The 22,500-nt window shown below is 35.7% G+C and overlaps 1 protein-coding gene across 21 annotated transcripts in view; it reads left to right on the top strand.

Annotated features, from left to right (window-relative positions):
* Positions 1-22,500, top strand: part of LOC106871305 (uncharacterized) — a 193,210-nt gene that overhangs the window by 60,546 nt on the left and 110,164 nt on the right. For 13 of the 21 annotated variants that reach the window (XM_089363561.1, XM_089363550.1, XM_089363547.1 and 10 more), the window contains exon 3: positions 18,327-18,494. The exons of the other annotated variants lie outside the window; for them this stretch is intronic. In XM_089363561.1, the coding sequence (XP_089219687.1) occupies positions 18,327-18,494 (168 nt within the window). The remainder of the gene's footprint in view (positions 1-18,326; positions 18,495-22,500) is intronic. 21 annotated transcript variants of the gene reach the window in all.

The raw sequence follows: 22,500 nt of genomic DNA, 5'->3' as shown, positions 1-22,500 counted from the left end.
GCATTCTTTTTGTTTAAGAAATGGCAAAATAGGAAACCATCACATTTGATGTTGGCAGAAACGGCAAAGTAAGACCTGTGCCATGAAGGCCCTTTCAGTCAACAGTTCAGGTATGACTGATGTGAGTAGGGAAGGCCAATCCGATATTGTTGTGAGGCAACCGTAACAGGAAACAGGGGATTGGTGAGCTGAGAAAAGTATGGGATGGTGTAATAATGGCAGGGTTACTATGTTCAAACCTGCATACATGCATACATACATATATATTTACATACATACATACTTATATGCATGCATACATACATGCATGCATACATACGTACTCTACCATACATACATGCATACCACACCATACCTGCATACATACATACATATATACAATGATGATGATGATGATGGTAATGATGTTTTGAATTATCATGCACTATTTTGCAGATCTCATAGATTTCGATGATATGATTGTTTATTTTAGAAGGACATTCCAGGGGAGGTGTGAGAGGCCAGATCTGTCTAGTTTGAACATGAAATGGGCAGAATATTTCGGCTGGATGTAGCCTGTTTAAATGCTAAGGGGTTAATAATTCTGTCAAATCTTCATATGTTTTGCAAACAACTGTGTACTTCATCTTGATATTGTAAGGAGATGTATTGCCCTTCACCCTCACACATTTTAAGTACTTTATCTAACTTAGCAAGTTTTTGTTTCTTTTTTAAAGGGAGATTACTTTCTGCTTTTCCTGCCCTTCCTGACCTCTTCAGCAGTGTGCCACCCTTGCTTGCTCTCCATCTCCTCTTTATATTATCACAAAACCATGAGGTAGTGTTGTTCATGTTTAAGTTTGAGAGAAGGAATCCTCAGCTTTTTGGTTTGTCCTGGAACTGAGGAAGAAAGCAAAATTCTTTGACATCTCCAGATCTGGGTCCAGTGGTACACAAAGAATGAAACCCTTCATGGTATTTTTGTTTTTTTTTTGTTTTTTCATTTCTCCAGAGACAGACACATTTGAGTATATTATCCTTGGTGCACAATACAGCAGGATGGTCACGGCTGAAATCCTTTTGATTAAAGGCCTTCTCAGTCTGAACTGACCTGGGGGCTAAGCAAAAATGACAGCCACAACACCAAAAAGGCATATTTGATTCATTAATAAATATGTTAATTAGTTAGTTCTACAGACAAACTTGGCATTCTAAAAGTCGGTTAATCTGATGTGTCTTCTTCACATCTTTGTATCTTTATACATACATACATACATACATACATACATACATACATACATACATACATGCATACACGCATACACACACACACACACACACTTACACACATATATTTCACTGAATATTTACTGCTGTTTCCCTCTATTTAACTTGTAAAATAATGAAACTGACTGACCCCGTCTCCCCATCTCTGCCCCCTCCTCCTTCCCCTCCCCCATCTGCCCCATCCACCCCACCCCCTCCCAATTTCTACCCCCACTTCCTTTCCCGTTTTTGTTTCTATTTCATTTCTGTTAGTTAATACCATGCAACATTAGTATCACCATGCTACTTTTTCTATTTTATCTTCACCGAAATAATCTATTGTTAATCTTCTTAAATCCAATTGTCAACTATTGAATAAGCTCTGCCATAGCTGCAGTGTAAATCTACTTTACTGGATTTAACAAGCTTCTCTAGATGTGGATTAAACGTTGTACAACAGAAATCTGCTTAGTTTGTGGTCAGTCGGTATACCAGCTGTTTGGGATTAACTGTTAACAACTGTTTGTTGCTATTATTGCTTATATTTCAGCTTTACTGTACTCAATGGGTACTCCATTGTACTCTTATTGTACTCAACAGCATTTAATGTACTCTACTTTCACACAGTGTCACTGTACGCTGCTGTACTTTACTGTGCAATGTCATATTGGTACTCTACTCTTGTGCATGTCACTGTATTATAACTTCGTTGTACAATATACCCTTTTTCGGTACTCTGCAGTTAATGTATCTACTACACTACACTCTTACCATACAGTCTGTACTCTATTCTTGCCGTACTCTACTATGTATTAGTTAATGTGATCCTAGATAATCAGCTATTAACCATGGCTCCCAGGACAATATGTGACCCTCAAGCATCCTCTCAGTGGCCCTTAGTGACCTTCCCTAATTGCCTTGTGTTTCCCTGGTTTTGGTACAGCCCCCCCCCCCCAAATCCAGGTTTTGGATCTGACCTAGATATTAAAAAGATTGAGAACCACTGTCCCAGATACAGTGCATCAAAGAAAATAGGACAGGATGGTCATGGCTGAAATGCCTTTTGTTGATCATAGGTCTGCTTGATCATCATTAACTTGAGATAATAACAACAACAACAACAACACTAGACCACAAGGAATTTTGTTCCATGCTCCAGTAATTCTGACCATCTTTAACCTCAAGTTAGAGTAAAGATGTTCTTGGAGGACATGGTGAGATGAGAAGTGGAAATGTTGTTGGTTGGGGAATTGAGATGAAGGCAGTTAGGGGAAGATGAACAAGGATTTGTAGATCTAACCAACCCCTGTCATCTTGTAAAAATATCTGATGGTGGTGATGGTGGAAGTGACGATGGCGACAACAATGATGATGATATTGATGATGTTCATAATGATGATGGCGATGACTGGAGTTGTGGTGGTGATGAAGATCATGGTGGCAGTAATGATTCCGATAGTTATAATGGTAGAGGTGGTGAAAATGACGATGGCAATCATGATGATGATATTAATGCTAGTGGTGGTGGTGGCGGTGGTGGTAGTGGCGGTGGTGGTGGTGGTGGTGGTGGAAGTGATAATGATTTTTTTTGTTTTTTGTCAAGCATTATATTTCCCGTGCTGTGTTTTGTCGGCTGTACATTGGCTGCTACAACATCACACAGTGTGGCTATCCAAGCAGCTATGGCATTGTTGAAATACAATTATATAACACGAACAGGGGCACTGAAATAACACTCATTGTCTACACTGTCTAACACCCCCGCACACACCACACACACGTGCATGAGTACATATATATACATCATTATGATGAAGATGATGCTGATGATGATGATCACCATCATCCTTTAATGTCTTTTTATCATGCTGTCATGGGTTGGATTACTAGCATGGGTTATATATATATATATATATATATATATATATATATATATATATATATATATATTTATATATATATATATATATATATATATACATACATATAAACATGTATGAGTGTGTGTGTGTGTGTGTGTATACATCCATATATATATATATATATATATATATATATATATATATATATATGGATGTATATACATATATACAAATATATATATATATATATATATTAATATTGTTTGGGCGTGTGGATTATACCCACCTAGCAAGGCGCCTCAATTTAAGTACCAAATTCATCTGAATCTTATATATATATATATACATATTCATAAACATACATATATATACACATATATACATATATATATTCTGTTGTGTCCGGAGAGAGTCCTTTTCTTTTTGTGCCTTATAATTTAATACACTCACTGGTATAATTTCCACTTATTTCTTATTTTTATTTTCCTAAAATTGTTATTGTGTCTTGCAACCTTTTCAATAGTCTTGAACAATATTCAACATTATTCAACATTTCTGATTGTTATCTGCTTATATCTAAAGTGCTCTGATGGAGTATTTTCAGGACATTGACAGGATTGACTTTCACAAGATTTTTTTCAAGAAGAGCTATAATACCTTCTGGTCCCTTCAGCTGCATTTGTATCAAGAACACGTATTGATTTGGCTAGAATCCATTCTGATAATGTCACAAGAACATGAGAATATGCGAAACAATTTGTTTTTAATGGTGGAACTCAAAGTAGATAAAGCTTTGAATAATAGCTAAAAATTTGGGGTTTAAAAGCCCCTTTGGTAAAACCCAGATGTTATCTTTTATCTTTTCCTTGTTTTAGTCATTAGACTGCGGCCATGCTGGGGCATATCAAACAGTTTTACAGAAGATGTGGATTAAAGTCTCACAAGCAACTTTTACTGTCCACAGAGGTTTTTTAATCCAATATTCTACATGCTATTAATTATAGCCTTATCTATTTCAACTTCCACGTTTAAAAACAAATTATTTTGCTAAAATTATTTGCCTCAAACTATGATGAGAAGTTGCTGTATCATAGTATAATATTTATATATATATATATATATATATATATATATATATATATATATATATATATATATGTATATATATATCCATCTGGCCGTTCAATTTGTTGCTATTTGCCTGGCTGAGGAAAAGAGGCACTCATGTTGCGGTTTGAGTAGATGACAAAGACATCTCTGGGAAAGGGTCATTCACATTCAAGACAACATGACCCTGAAGCAGACTAAATTTTCATTTGAAGAGTAGAGACTCACATGCTAAGTGAGACTCACATGCTAAGTGGAAGAACGCCTTTAGATTTGACTTTATCTGCTTAGTAGCCGATAATTCTTTCCTTGATTGTTCTTCTTCATAGAAGCGTATCAGTGCAGCATCAATGAGTTTTATATTAATATTCTTCATTCCAATTTGGTTCTTGTGTAAACAGAACCATTGGAGTCTTTAGAAATGTCCGAATATATTTCCTCGTGATGATTCGTCTGTCCCTAGGATTTGTATTTTGATATTATTCCAATGTGTGAGAGGAGCATCATGTGACTTTAAAATTTTTCAATATTTCTTTGTAAAGAAATTTTAGTTTTGTTCTCCAGGATGATTTCTCCAAAAATATCAGACAGACCAATCTACCGATTCACTGCAGACGGAACTTTGTTGATTGGCACCCAATTAGTTCTGAGGAGGTCTGTTCATGAGATTAGGAACATACATACATACATGCCAGCATGCATGCATACATACGTACGCACATATGTACATACACACATACATACATACATGCATACATACATACATACATACATACATACATGTATATGTATATATCATCATTTATCATCCATGTTCAGAGAGTGGGATTGGAGTTGTGCAAATCCTTTCCCCCCACTATTAAAAAAAAAATCATCACACACAGGCATCGCTTGGAAAAAAAAAAAGTAAGACCTATCACAAGAATGGCTGGTCTTAGCCTCTTTCGCATGTGTGGCACTTTCGATCTGGCGATCGTAATACTCAAACATGAGTTTGCAGCCATCATATATATATATATATATATATGGGAGAATATACAAAAAATAACAACAGACGAGGACAGGTGGTGTAAATAACAAAAGTATATATTAGTATGACGCTCAGGAATACGGAAAGTCTTTGACGTTTCGAGCTACGCTCTTCAACAGAAAGAATACGGAGACAAGGAGAAAAACACGGAGAAAAAAAATTGAATAGTGTTCAGTCAACGGTCAATCAAAAGTGGGAAGAAACCTCATGTCCCATAAATAGCTATGGGACAAATTTCTCCTCTTAGAAAACATGTCTGTACATACATCAAGGTTGTTTATGAGGAGAAATTTATATATATATATATATATATATATATATATATATATTTATATATATATATATATATATATATTTATATATATATATATATATATATATATATATATATATATATATATATATATATATGTGTATGTATATATATATAATACACACAGTGGCGAGCTGGCAGAAACGTTAGCACGCCGGGCAAAATGCTTAGCGGTATTTCGTCTGCCGCTACGTTCTGAGTTCAAATTCCGCCGAGGTCGACTTTGCCTTTCATCCTTTCGGGGTCGATTAAATAAGTACCAGTTACGAACTGGGGTCGATATAATTGACTTAATCCGTTTGTCTGTCCTTGTTTGTCCCCTCTGTGTTTAGCCCTTTGTGGGTAGTAAAGAAATAACACACACACACATTTACACCCATATATACACACATACATATACATAGTTTATACACCCCTCCTGCTCCTCTACATGAGCTCCTCACTCCATTACATATGTCCTCCACTGCAGTATATTCCAATCAATCTAACACACACTTGCCATCTCCCTACACAATTCAAATCTCCATACACTCCCTCCATCAATACATATTCCTTAATAGCAATGTGTATATACGCTCTCCCCCTGGTATCTGTATAATGTTCACAGAAATATGTGCACTACCAATCGATATTATCAATATATTTGAACATCACTATATAATATGTACTCTCCACAATGATATACATATATATATATACACATCAGTATATATTCCTTGATAGCAGTATAAGCTTCCTTTGTGCTTTATATGTAATGTTCATAGCTGTAAGCACACTTTACATTTATATATCAATATATCTAAACATTGTTAAATAATATATATTATCCACTTATAATGTGTGTGTGTGAGTATGTGTGTGTGTGAGTGCATGTCTATATACATATATATATATATATGTGTATATATATATATATATATATATATATACACACACACATATATATATATATATATATATACACACATATATATATATATATATAAACGATGATGATGATATATATATATATATATATATATACACATATATATATATAAATATATAAATAAATATGTGTGTGTTTAAAGAAATAACTAAATATATGCTAGCATGGAAGGCGGATGTTAAACAATGATGATGATGATGCATATATATATATCTGTACAAAAGCATAAAAGTGTATATTACACTATTCTACAAGTGTGTAGAGTGTGTTATGAATATCCTCATAGGATATGCGTACATTTTTCAATTTTTTAAAAGTATGTATACATATATATATATTATGAGTTAGAGGTTATGCAACCATCTAAGGGATAAATGTATCCGTAGCCACTACTGGTGTACTCCCTCACTATGTATAGGCGTTGCTATAAGGTTAACAGTAGTTGGTAATTTAAATGGTAAACCGTGGTTTGATATATTCAGATGAGAAAAGAAATGGAGCAACAATTAACAATTAGAAGTTGATCATTGGTATTAAATGATACATACATAAAATTAAGCTATGACCATTTAATACCAATAATCCACTTCTAATTGTGAATTATGGCTCCATTTCTTTTCTTATTTGTATGTATATATATATATATGTATATATATATCTATTATCATCATTTAACGTCCATTGTTCATTTCGATGACTGGCATCCGTGTAGTGGTGCACTCAGAGCACCATCCGAGCGTGATTGTTGCCAGAGCAGCTGACTGGCTTCCATGCCGGTGGCACGTAAAAAGCACCATTCAAGTGTGATCGTTACCAGTATCGCCTTACTGGCACTTGTGCCGGTGGAACGTGAAAAAACATTCAAGTGAGGTCGTTGACAGTGCCGCTGGACTGGCTCCTGTGCAGGTGGCACGTAAAAATCACCATTTGAGCATGGCCATTGCCAGTACTGCTTGACTGGCCCTCATTCCAGTGGCACATAAAATCACCCACTACACTCTTGGAGGGGTTGGTGTTAGGAAGGGCATCCAGCTGTAGAAACTCTGCCAGATCAGATTGGAGCCTGGTGCAGCCATCTGGTTCGCCAGTCTTCAGTCAAATCGTCCAACCCATGCTAGCATGGAAAGCAGACATTAAACGACGACGATGATGATGATGATATATATATATATGTGTGTGTATGTGTGTGTGTGTGTGTGTGTGTGTGTGTATATATCTATGTATGTATAGATATATATATATATATATATATATATATAGATATATATATAGATATTCATATATAGGAAAATTTGTTTTGGGGTTTGAAAATGTTTGATTTTATTGGAGTTATCACCCTTGTTGCTTGCATTTAGAATTCCAACTTCCCTTGTGGGAGGTTTCATATAATGATTGCATGGATAATTTGTTTGATAAATCTTTTTAAAATCACTGTATTAGATATGTGAGACCCTACCCTATACTTATAATAATATGTTTATAGGAATACATTTGTGTGTGTGTGTATGAGCGTGTGTGTGTGTGTGTGTGTGTAATACACTTCTTCGGCTGTACAAGTACAGTTAGTATTGCTTCAATAGTCAAACAGTGTCTGCTGTCATCTGAGAGGTAGTGCAACTAATGTCAGCGATATGCAGCGAGCACTGCACTAGCAACACCACCCACTGCTTCCGTTAACTGCTACATCCCTCCTCCTCTTCCTCCTCCTCCTGTTCCACCTCCCACCACCACCACCTGCTTCATCTGCTGCTGTTGCCGCCACCGTCTTCAGCATCTCTCTCTCTCTCTCTCTCTCTCTCTCTCTCTCTCTCTCTCTAGCATTATCTCGGTCAGCACAATATTGCAAGATTTTTACACACGCACGCATGCATGTGCACACAACTCTATAGTGTTGTTGGTGTTGTTGTTGCATTGGTAGTGTTACAGTACCGTTACAGTGGTGTTGCAGTGTGTTGGTAGTGTTGCAGTAGATGTTATAGTAGTAGTGGTTATGGTTGCCATAATATTTAATTGCTGTGGTGATGAACATGGTTTGGGTGATAGTATTTGTGGTTGTAGTTTTATCTGCAGTTTAACCCCAAGTCATCCTTGATGGAGCAAACCTACAGTCAAAAGCGGTCCAGCCATGACCATCCGCCTTTTTTGGGTTTTTTTATTGTTTCTTCTTTTTTTTTGCATATATAGGGTGATGACCTTTCTTTTGTTAAAACAATTGTGTAGGATTTAATGGAAATTTGACTGCTGTTTCTAGCAAATTTCTAGCATGATCAAAAAGAAATGTCCTCTGGCTCACTGGTCTGTGTGTGGCAGCAATGGTGGGGATTGTGGTAGTGGTGGTGGAATTGGTAACATTAATGTTAATATTAAAATTGGTAATTGTGATGGTGTTGGTGGTGGTGGTGGCAATTTGGTTGGTGCTTGATGATGATGATAATAATGATGGTGGTGGTGGTGTTGATCATGATTGCTATAATGATGATAGTGACAGTGGTGGTAGTGACAAGGGTTGGTGATTGCAATTTGGTTTGTGGATGGTGATGATGAGGAGGAGAAGGACGACGAGGATGAGGAGGATGAAGAGAAGGATGACAATGATGACAACGACGACGATGATGTTGATGGCAGGGTGGTAGAGGGTGTTGATGACGGCAGTGGTGACAACAGTAACAGATGTGGCGTTAACTGTGATGATGAGGATGATGATGATGACGATGATGCTTGTAGTAGTGTTGGTCACAGAGGTGAATGCAATAGTGTAGGTAGTAGCAGCAGTGGTGATGACGTTTCTAGAGAAATAGCAGTGCTGGTAGTGGTGGTGGTGGTGGTGATGGTAGCTGTAATAGAAGTAGTCCTACGGTAAAGTACACCCTGTTTCAGCTGTTCTTCTGCTCTTAAAGTCATGGTCGTACAATCTTCTTAAAACAAAGCTCACTATCTTCTACTAGTTGCTTAGTTGCTATGGTTATGCTGCAAAAAATTTCTACTACCTACATACATATATATGTATTATGCATGCGCATGTATATATATATATATATATATATATATATATGTATGTGTGTGTGTGTGTGTGTGTATTCTTATCTTTTACGTGACTGCTGCCTTGAGTTTAGTTGAACAAATTGGCCCCAGTTTTTATTCCTTTTTTTAAATCTGGCACTTATTCAATTGGTCCATTTTTGTTGAACTGCAAAGTTACAGGAATGCAAACAAGCACAGACACAAAAACACATACACATATATATATATATACACACACATATACATATGCATACATACATATATGCATACATACAGACAAACATATTTATAGAGATAGAGAGACAAAGAGGAAAAGAGAGAGAGAGAGAGACAAACAAACAGACAGTCAGTCAGATAAATAAACAGATAGATACATGGAGATGTCAATATCTACACAGTAGGCTTCCACACAGTTTCCATCTACCAAATTCACTGACAAGGTGTTAGTCAGCTCAGGGCTATAGTAGAAGACCATCCAATCCTTACCGGCATGGAAGGCAGATGTTAAACAATGATGATGATGATATATAGTCATCATCATCATCATCATTTAAAATCCCTATCTCTGTTCCCTAATGGCATGGGTTGGATGGTGTGGCAAGACCCAATGTATCCAATCACTGCGTTGTGTTCCATTTGTCTGTTTTACTATGGTCTCTATGGCTGGATGCCCTTCCTAACACCAACCACTTTACAACATGTTCTGGGAACTTTTTTGTTTGTGCCACCAACACTAGTGAGTTTGGCATGCAGCTTGCAAAACTACGAACTGCAAAGGAGGTAACCTCATGCTAGGAGATGAGGGGTTAAAGTATTAGAGAAAGGGCTAGAACAGAACAGGTCTCTTTCTGTAGTGGGGCCACATGGCTAATTCATATTTGAGAAGAGAGGTGGAGAAAAGAAGCGATAAAACATAGCAGAGATGAGGCATCTGTGTGGACCCTAGAGGTAGGAGGTGAAAAGAATTGAATGACAGCAGAAGAAGTGGGAGTGTGTGTGTGGGTAGAGGATGCAAAAGATTGTGAGAGAGGGAGACATAGGGAATGAGCAAGGGGATGAATATAGTGACTGAAGAACAAATGCTGTGTAGATAAGTAGGGAAGGTAGGGGAGAGTAGGTGACAACTGTAGAGATTGGATAGAGTTGAAGGGTGTATGTAGATAGTGATGGGTAGGGGGAAACCAATGATGAGGGGTGAGGGGGGAAGAACAGCAGAACTGTAATACATAGAGTATATTACGGTATATATACATATATACACACACATATATATATATATATATATATATATATATATATATATATATATATATATATATATATATATATATATATAATTATATATATATATATATATATAATTATATATATATATATATATATAATTATATATATATATATATATATATATATATATATATACATGTGTGTGTATATATATATCATATATATATATATATATATGCATATATGTATGTATATATATATAATTATAGATGCATACATGATGATGAATGTGTGAATGTATATAAATCAGTAATTATTTTCTAATGAGGGTTAATTAAAATCAATTTTTGTATCATTTGGGAATAATAATAGCAGTAGAAACATGAGACTAACTGCAACAACTGCCTCCATTTTGCATAATAGTAATAAAAATAATCATCACCATCACCACCACCATCACTGCCAACACCATCACCATTACGATCATGATTAGTTTGGCAGCATTAATAGCACATCAGAGAAAATACTTTGCTGTATTTAGTTGCCCTTATATGCTTTCTGATTTCAAATTCCACCATGGTCAACTCTGCCTTTTTCTCCTTCTGTGTGTATTGGCATATCTCATAGAATGGTTGCTTTCTCATTTTCTGTGACCTTTTCTGGTGTGTGCCTATACCACCTTTTTTCTTTTGTTATTCCACAGTGTTGGCATAGCTTTCAATGTATGTAGGTCCCAGCTCTGTCGTGTCTGTGAATATATTGCTTCTTAGCCAGAATTGGGCAACCAGAGACAATAAGATTTATTGTTTCTTGACCATCTCCACATATTCTGCAGTTACTTATTGTATTTTTTTTTCCATTACATATTTTTGGTCATTTCTGGTGAGAAGGCTCTGGTCTTGTGCTGCAATTAAAAATCTTTCAGTCTCTGCTATGAGTCCTGAGCTTCTCAACCATTGCTGGGATTTTGCTTTGTCCATTTCTTTTTTGTTTAACCCAGTATTTGCTGTGAAAGGGCTTTTCTGGCCATCTTGCGATATAAACGACTAACCCCCTACCCCAAATTTCAGGCTTTGTGCCTATAGTAGAAAGGGTTATTATTATTAGTAGCAGCAACAGCAACAGTAGTGGTGGTACTTGTAGTAGTAGTAGTAGTGTTTTGTATGAGCCGATTTGGTAGAGAAGGTACTTTGCGATAGAGTGGAACCTCAGTTTACATTTACCTCTCATCACAAACAAATTGGTGGACAAAGAATTTTTAAACATAAACCATCTTTGGTGGACAAACAACGTCTCAAGTAGCAAACATGCAAGCCAGCAGCAAAGGTTGGTGACAAGCTGGGAATATAAACGGCAGAGCATCAGTTGCTGTCTAGCTTTAGTCCAGTGCACATCTCTGCCCGAATTCTCCATGCCTTCTCTTGAATTTCATAAAGGAAAAATACGAGGGTGAGTCAAAAAGTAATGCCATTTTGTTTAGGACTTTATTTATAATTACCAACACAGGAACATGTATCATACATGTTTGACTCACTTCAGGCGATGAATGGTCTTCAAGAATGAGTTCAGTTTGTAAACCAAGGTTCCACTGCATTTGTTTCTGCTCTTTACATTCTGAGTTCAAATCTCCCTGAGATTGACTTTGCTTTTCATCCTTTCAGAGTGAATAAAGTAAATAGCAGTCAAGTACCCTGGAGGTGAGGGGATCAATTTCACACCCACCCCCTCAAAATTGCTGGCCTTGTGACTAAAGTAGCAACAATTACCGTATAATTATAAATTTCTAGCTTCTAACTGATTGTCTAAGATACTGGTTGTTATGGCAACCTGGAAAAATATTTCTGTCAGATATAAATAAATTGTGTGTGTGTGTATCAGCTTGTGTGTGTGTGTCTGTTAAGAATGTTATCATTCATGTGTTTGTGCTTAATCACAGTAACAACAACAACAACAACAACAATAGCCACAGAAATAAATTGCTGACTCAAAAAATTGGACCTGAAATAGCAAAGCAACAAAAACAACAAGAATATTAATATCAAGAGATAGAAGGAAAAGAAAAGGAAAAATAGCAGCAACCATTAGAAGAAGAAGAACAATTTAAAGAAAGTAGGTTTCTGTTTGAAGAAGAGTCGGTTATTATTTCTTGAAGAATGACTGACTCCATAGAAGCCTCATCATTTATCCACTAAATGTGAAAATGTTTAGTTAGATAATTAATGAGATGTGGGTATGGTGTCTGTTGAGTGACAGATCTGTGAATCCTCATCATCATCATTGTCATGATCATTTAAGGTCCCTTTTCCCATGCTGTCATGGGTTGGATCATTTAACAAGAACTGATGGATCACACAACTGTACCAGCCTCCAACGTCTGCTTGGCATCGTTTTTACAGTCGGACGCTGTCAAAAAAGCAGTGAAGTCAGCCAATACTTGCAAGACAAAATCCTTCACTAAACATGTCTGGAAAATTCTCCATAAGCATTTTCCCCATGAGGAAATTTGCTGTAGGAAATTTCACCATAATGGAAAAACACAAACAGACTGTAAACGAGAGAACTCATTTGAAAGAAATTCCCTTTCTCTAATTGGTAAGGTCTTTTTGATGAAGTTGCCATTTTAAGAAAATAGCTGTATATATATATATATATATATATATATATATATATATATATATATATATATATATATATATATTCTTTTATTCTTTTACTTGTTTCAGTCATTTGACTGCGTCCATGCTGGAGCACCGCCTTTTAGTCAAGCAAATCTACCCCAAAACTTATTCTTTGTAAGCCTAGTACTTATTCTATCAGTCTCTTTTGCCAAGCTGCTAAGTTACGGGGACATACACACACCACCATTGGTTGTCAAGCTATGTTGGGGGTGGGGACAAACACAGACACACAAACATACACACACATAAATATATATATATATATATATATATATATATATATATATATATACATACATATTTATGACAGGCTTCTTTCAGTTTCCGTCTACCAAATCCACTCACAAGGCTTTGGTCAGCCTGAGGCTATAGTAGAAAACACTTGCCCAAGTGGTGTATTAAAGGACGTGAAAGCATGATAGAGGAGCAGGCCATGGATCCAACTGGACCTGGCGGGGTAGGGGGGGGCGACATAACAACAATAACGATAAAGAGAATCAAAGTGAACAACAACAACAACAATTGTAGCAATTATGGAAAAAAAAAACCAAAAAAAAAAAGCAGCAATAACAACAGGGAATCAATGAAAGATATTCTATGTGGGTCTTTGACTGACTTGAAACAACAGCAAAATCTCCCTCAAACCAGGCTCTGCCATTTTGAAAAACAATATTACAGGGGATTATGATGTTTGGGAGAGACGAAATATATAATAATTAATGATCAAAGGGCCTACTCATTCAGGACTGACCTGGGGTTAAACAACAACAACAGCTATAATAATTAGAAGAAGTGAATAATATAAAACAAGTCATTAAAGAAAAACACATGACCAAAAAAACAAATCTGATTGGCTTTTCTTGAAAATAGCAATGAATTCTTGGCAGCTTATTTTATTATTATTATTATTATTGTTATTATTATTATTATTATTATTATTATCATTATGACGATGATTATTATTATGATTATTATTATTATTGTTATTATTATTGTGTAAAATAAATGAGTCAGAGGTGCCTTAGGGTATGTCCCCAACTGAAATAATACAATTGTTTTAATTAGCTTGTATTCCATGTTGATTCGTTAAATGTTGGGCATCATCGTCGTTATATCATCATCTCTGTGAGAAGTTGTAATTAGCAGAGAAAATGGAGTTTGAGGTCGTCATTGGGAATTACTTATTTGAGGATTTGACTGCAAACTTTATGAAGAAGCAAACCGTTTCTGCAGAGCTGCAACTTGTAATTTGTATATTATGAACATCATCATCATCATCATCATCATCATCATCATCATCATCATCATCATGGTCATCATCATAATTGTCATCATTACCACCATCATCATTATTATTATTACTATTATTGCAAAATGAAAGAAATTAATATTATTAATTTATTATAGTTATGATTGTAATTATAATTATTATTACTATCATTATCAATATTTATTATTATCATTACTTCTATTATTGTTATTATTATTATTATTATTATTATTATTATTATTATCGTTACAAATATTTCTATCTAAACGAAATAAGAAATTACTTTTATTCATAATAGAAAATAATTATTACTCACATACAAACAGATGCATATATATATATATATATATATATATATATATATATATATATATATATATACGTATAAATATATATGTGTGTATATATATGTATGTGTCTGTATATATATATATATATATATATATATATATATATATATATATATATATACTCACATACAAATATATATAAATAGATTAATTTATTATTATATTCATAAGTTTTGAAAGAAAAATAATTAAAATTTCATTAAATACAATGAAGAAAATTAAATGTTAGTTTTTCAATAAAGTACTTTGAACAGCGTTAGTCATTATTTATTTTATAAATTATATTTATTATGTTTATATTTATGATTCCCTATGCACACAAATATAAATGCATACATACTTGTGTGTGTGTGTGTGTGCGTGGTTAGAATGTAGCATGGAAAAGTGGATGTTCAATGATGATGTTGGAATAAATGATTATGTATGTGTATGTGTATATATTGTATATATGCATGTGTGTTATGTGTGTGTGTATGTGTGTACACAAACACATGCATATACACACACACCTATATAAATATGTGTGTCAGTGTGTGTGTGTGTGTATGTGTGTGTGTGTGTGTGTGTGTGTACACAAACACACATGCTTATAAGTATAATATATATTATATTTTGTTTTGGTCGAGTCCGCCTCTTGCTACTCTGAGTTTCCCCTGTAGGTGCACAGGATCCTCAGTCAAGTTATGACAGTCATATCTTGCCCAAAATAAAACATCAATACTCTTTACCATGGTATTGAGTACTTGTTTTTTCTGATAGTTAACACGAAATAGCTATATTATAAATGTATATATATCATCATCATCATCATCATCATTATCATCATCGTTTAGCATCTGCTGTCCATGCTGGCATGGATTGGACAGTTTGACATGGAGCTGGCTAGCAGGGAGCTGTCCAGATTCCGACTGTCTATTGTGGCATGGTTTCTATGGCTGGATGCCCTTCCTAATGCCAACCACTTTGCAGGGCTGCATTTTACATGCTACCAGCATGGGCGTGTTTATGCAGCCATTTGCATCACATGACCAAACCAGTGCAGTCTTCTATGTGTGTGTGTGTGTGTAATGCACACATATATAGTTTGATAGATAGACAGATAGATAGGTAGATAGATAGACAGATAGATAGATAGATAGATAGACAGACAGACAGACAGATAGATAGATAGATAGATAGATAGATAGATAGATAGATAGATAGATAGATAGCCACTAGCACATCCTGCATCATTTCATTTGGTAACTGAGCCTGTATAACCTACGTTTCTGTAGGAAGCCTGTGAAACTTTAAGTTACATAGAGCTGAATCAAACTGCTTTAAATAGTAATATATGTAAACCGTACAAGATGTGTTGAGCACCTATTTTTTTCATTTGTCCACTCACCTGTAGGCACATATATATCTATATCTATCTATACATAATGCAGGTATGGTTAAAATCCAAGCTGTGTCCCCTTGAGGCACATCTGCTTATTCCAGTATTCCAGATACATTTGTAGATGTTATAATTGTGTGAGTTATATATAAGAGTTGAAAAATACTGGAGAATATTTTCTGTTGAGTAATGATATCAAAACAAGATATTACGGAAAATTTGGGTATTATTTATTCACCATTCAAAGGTAAATAAATAATACCAAGAAATTTCTCAATCTCCTGTTTCGGTATAAGATATATATATATATATATATATATATATGCAGATGTGGCCATGTCATAAGAAGTTTGCTTTCCAGTCACATGGTTTCATGTTCAATCTCAGCGTGTGGTGCCACGGGCAAGTGTCTCTTACTGTAGTCCTTGGATGAGTGAATTTGGTAGATAGAAACTGAAATAAGTTCATCGTATGTGTGTGTGTGTTACTGTCCCCGTGCTATGACATCGCGTGATAGTTGTGTCACCATCACTCAAGTGGTATCCATCATTTCCAATCTTTTGTGAGATGTTTCTCCAAGGGGAAAATATTTCCTCACTTGGAAACAGGTGAGGGTCAGTGGCAGGGTGAGCATTCTGTTTCAACGAATTCTATCTGACCCATGCAAGCATGGAAAAGTTGATGTTAAAATGATGATGATGATGATGATATATATATATATGTACATATTATTGAGGGGTTCAACCTATTCCATGTCATATATCACACACAGTCTGCAGTTATAATGTACACATACACAGACAAACACATACACACACACACACACACACACACACACACACACACACACACACACACACAAACAAACACATACACACACATAAATATATATACACGTACACACATACATATAGTTATATGTGTTTTTAGCCCATTTTCTCTGGATTTAGCATTTTGGGGCCCTGGGTTGGGATCGTAGACCATTTTTTTGAAGCAAAGTTTTACAGCCAGAGGCTGCTCCTGATTCTAACCATTTTAGTTATCCCTTACAGCACCTACAGAGAGCTGGAAATAGATGAGAAAACAATTCAGTTTCTCCATATACACAAGCATTTGCTGTCATCCGAAGAACGGGAAGAAGAAACATGGAATAAAGATCTTTGGAATAAAGAAATTTCATCTTCCAAAAAAACTATGTTACTCTGCTTCCTCTGTTGAGTATTTTCTTGTCTTGCTCTTGTTCACACTTGAGTGTCAACATTTGCATATATGTGTGTGTGTGTGTGTGTGTGTGTGTGTGTGTATATATATATATATATATATATATATATATATACGTGCACACACACACACACTCACACACATACATATATATGCATATGTGTATATGTATATATATGTATGTGTGTGTATACATATATATATATATTTATGCATATAGATATAGATATATATAAACGCAAATACAAGTATGTATATGTGTGTATGCATGTATATATATACACACACACAACTATATATATATATATATACATACGCACACACATATATATATATATACATACGCACACATATTCACATACCCATTCATATACACACACAAACACACACACATACATATGTGTTTGTGTGTATGTGTGTGTGTGTGTGTGTGTGTGTGTGTGTGTGTGTGTGTGTGTGTATCCCCGTCCATGGACATGACTAAAAATTACAGATGACTACATATACAGGCATTAAACATCTCCAGCCATGAAATCATAAACCATTCTCATTAGTCGACCTTAAATCATAAACCATAAAAAATTACAAAAAAAAAAACAAAACAAAAACAACAAAATATAAACCCGTAAAATTCCAGTACATTCCGGGTGCATCTCAACAGTTCGACCTCATTCCAAGTTATAAATATATTTGCAGCTCCAGGAATGGGTTTGCCACTTGTGTCGGAAGCGGAGAGTTTTGGTACTTAGCACCGGTCTTTGGTATCATGGGAGGCACCGCAACCCAGATTCTATAATCCTGCAGGTGATTGAATCCCAATGTCTGCTAGAGAAATCCTCACAAATAACCCAACAGATTCCATCCGTAAGTGAAAGGACAATTTATCAATTAGAACAAGCAACAAGTTTGCACAGTCTGCTTCTCTCTCTCTCTCTCTGTCTATCTGCTTGCATCTCCCTCTCTTTCTCTTATTTCTCTTTACCTTTGTCAGTGTTAAATATGTTTTGCATGTTTCCCATTCTCTCTCTCTCTCTCTCTCTCTCTCTCTCTCTCTCTCTCTCTCTCTCTCTCACTCTCTCACTCAGTCTATCTATCTGCCTTTCTCTCTGTCTATGGATAGATAGATAGGAAGATAGAAAGATAGATTTGTCTGTCTGTCTTTATGACTGTCTGTCTGTTTGTCACTTCCTCTTGCTCTTTTATATTTGATACTTTTTTTAAAATTTTATTTTTACAATCTTTTTTCAGTCTTATATTCTCTCTCTCTCTCTCTGTCTCCTTCTCTACCTCTTCTTTCCTCTGGCAAGCCCCTCCCTCTCTGTCTGTCTCTCTGTCTATCTCTATTCCTCTCTCTCTTACCTCCCTCTTCATAATCTCCCTCCCTCTACTCCTCTTTGCTTTCTTCTCCATTTTTTTCCTCTCTGTTCCTTCCATTATATCTCTCTCTCCCTCTCTCTCTTTCTCTCTCTCCCTCTCTCTGTATATTCATATATACACGCATATATATGTACACACTCTCTCTCACACATACGCAAATATCTCTTTGTCCCCCCCCCTCACAGTCTCTGTCCGTTTCTCAACCTCTCTTTCTTTGCCTCACTCTCTCCCTCCCTCCCTCCCTCCCTCTCACTCTCTCACTCTCTCTCTCTCTCATCTTCTATCTCTCTCTCTCTGAGTGAACACCCTCCCCCTTACTCTAAAATGTGCATGTTTCATGATTCTTCACCAATAAACGCCATTGGTTATCTTATCTGATTGATCCCAATATATATATTTGATGACCGCTTCCGCAACAACATTACCAAACAAACCTCCGCTCTCCCCCATGCACACACACACACACACACAAATATCAATAAATGTGCATACATTCACACACACACACATACACGTTCACACACACTCACACACACAGACACATGTATGTGTATGTATGTGTGAATGTATGTATGTATACATATATGTACGTGTATGTGTATGTGTATATATATGCACATACATACATATATACATACAAATACATATATACACACATACATATATGTATGTATGTATGTATATGTATGTATGTATATACATGCATACACATATATCTAGCTGGTGCTATACAGATACTCAGCTGACCTCTTCCGATCACAAAGTTAGAATTCCTTAATAGGGATATTGATAATTAATAAAATTGTTAATGACATAGATAACCCCCTTGCCCCCCACCCCACAGTTCTAAAACGTACTTGCCTTAGTTCCAAATTCCACCAAGAACTCTCCCTTCCTCTGTGACTTACATATATCAATAGCAACAAGATCTGACCCCCAATTTAGCCCTTATGGAAAAGGTTGGGGTTTTGTAAACTAAGTCTATAACCAATAGGGACCAAGTTGTGCTGTAACCATCGTCCAACTTCCATCTACATTTCTGAAATGGTTTTATTGCTAGAAAGAGTGAAATATCCAGAGATTTTTGGCTCATGTTCCATGTATATCTGATTTCTACTTTAGAATTTGATTGGTCTGTTTCTGAAGACACTCGAAGAATAGACTTATTCCGAAAGAGAGTTTAGGGAAATAGAAATACCAAAGGTGCTATTTACTAATCATAATTCAAATATTTTGCATTATTGCATAACTATACCAAATAATATATATATGCATAATTATATATATATCATGTATATATATATTATATATATATATGTTTTCAAAATGTGACAAGTGACCACACCCCTGACACACAGATGAATGATGGGTAAAAACGAAGATTGGTAAGTGAGGGTTACCCATAAGATGCTGCTTTTAAAAATACTTCATAACAGAAAATAATTTCATTATTTCAGCCAAACCAAACTGTCCACTGACTCAAACCGGTTTTTATCGAGCATTTGTCTTCTTTTTTTTTTTGTCATTTGTTTTTTTTCTTCTTCTCTGTTTTAATTATATTTTTTATTGTTTTTCAAGTATTTTCTTTGCTTGCATAAACCTAAGAAAGAAGAAGACATATTGATTTTCTAATATATCTTTGAAATATACCAAACTCTCTGCTAATGGCACTGTAGTGGTGGTGGTGATGGTGGTGGTGCTGCTGCTGGTGGTGGTGGTGGTGGTGGTGGTGGTGGTAGGTGTCACTGGGGTCAGACTTGAGGTAGGACTGCAGGATATGTCAGACTCCAGGTCAGTATTAGCAGGGGTTTGGGTAACTCTGTGTGAGAGGGGTTGTATTTGTGGATGTATGTGTGTGTGGATGTGGACCAGTGATGTGTAGTGTGTGTGTGCATGTGTGTATCTATCATGTGGTGTGTGTGTGTGTGTCTCTAAAATGTTGTATGTGTGTGTGTGAGTGTATATTGATTGTGATGTTCTACAGTATATATGTGTTATGATGTAAGTTTGTATTGTGTATGTGTGTGTGTGTATGTATAGTGACATGGATGTGTTCATTTTTGTAGTTGATCTTGTTCAGCTCCAAGTTAACTCTGATCCAACAGAATATGACCTTAGGCATTCCAGCCATGGCCTCTCCATCTACTTTTTCAGGAACTCTGTTCTTGAGACTACATTCTCGAATGTGTCTCTTCTTTTGTTAGAAAAGTAGAATGCGATTAGAAGGAGCAGGCTGGATGACCATGCAAAAGATTGTTGGTGTCTGTAGTGGTGGTCGTGGTGGTGGTCACTTGTTGTTTAGCCTCAGGTCAACTGTAATTGAACCGACCTATAATCATGTCTTTTTTGTTTTTTTAAGACTATATTTTCGAATAAGTCCTTTCAGTTGAGAAAGTATTAGCTGCTATCTCTAGCAGGCTCATTGACTGCATAGAGGCTCCTTTAATAGAGTCTGCAGCAATGCTATGAGATATGTATGTAGGGATGTCTTGTAATGTATGTGTGTTTGGTGTGTGTGTGTGTGTGTGCGTGTGTAGTGATGCCATATGTGTGGGATGTGTTTGTGTATAGTGAGCTGTGTATGTGTGTGTATGTAGGTATTCAGTCATTAACAAAGCAATTAGTCAACCTAATTATTTATTTACTCTTTCACTGTTAGTCTGTGTTCACTCTTGATTAATTTTCCAATCAATCACACCGGCCTCTACTCTGTATTGAACCCTAAAACACTATCTTCATTGACTGAGAAGTAGTACTGTGAGATGTTATTATTCATTCTTTTGTTATCCACATCAATCATCTGGTGAAACTTTATTCAGCAATCACCACTCATTAAACTTCTACATTCTCTACTTCATCTGTCAATTCTACTCTAATCTGTAATCCATTACTTTTAAATCTACCAAGTCATTGATTGATTGAAAAAGAGAGAGAAAAAGAGAGAGGGAGAGAGAGAGAAAAAGAGAGAGGGAGAGAGAGAGATAGGAAGAGAGAAAAGGAGAGAATGTGAGAGAGGAGGGTAAGGAAATGAGTGACAAGACTTTTGTGTATAATTGCTCTTTTGGGCAATTATACACTTTTGGGTCTGCTATAGGCAATATGTATTTTTATTAGGGGTCCAGGGGCAGCAGACTGAAGGGCCACCCTGAGTGGCACACACTCTAGCCACACTAGTGAGGAAGATGTGATGAGGTAAGATCTTAGGTTATTAATCCTCACAAGAGAAATGATAAAAGATTGATATATATGAAGAAATATGATATCCAGTATAACTATCCTATCTGACCGATGCCAGTGAGGAAAAGGGTTGTTTTGATGATGACGATGATGTTGATGACGATGATGACTTGATCTGCGTATGTTTAATTGTTTTACACACTGCACAGGTTATACACCTGTATCTGTGTGTAAAGGCAGATGAGTGTGAATAAAGCTGTTTTGGTAATTCTAAAAACATGTTACCTATAATCACGTAGTGTGTCACAAGTGCTCT

This window comes from Octopus bimaculoides, chromosome 15 (assembly GCF_046866305.1).
Source record: "Octopus bimaculoides isolate indiv1 chromosome 15, ASM4686630v1, whole genome shotgun sequence".
Classification (NCBI taxonomy): Eukaryota; Metazoa; Mollusca; class Cephalopoda; order Octopoda; family Octopodidae; genus Octopus; species Octopus bimaculoides.
This window is presented reverse-complemented; position numbering and strand designations above follow the sequence as displayed.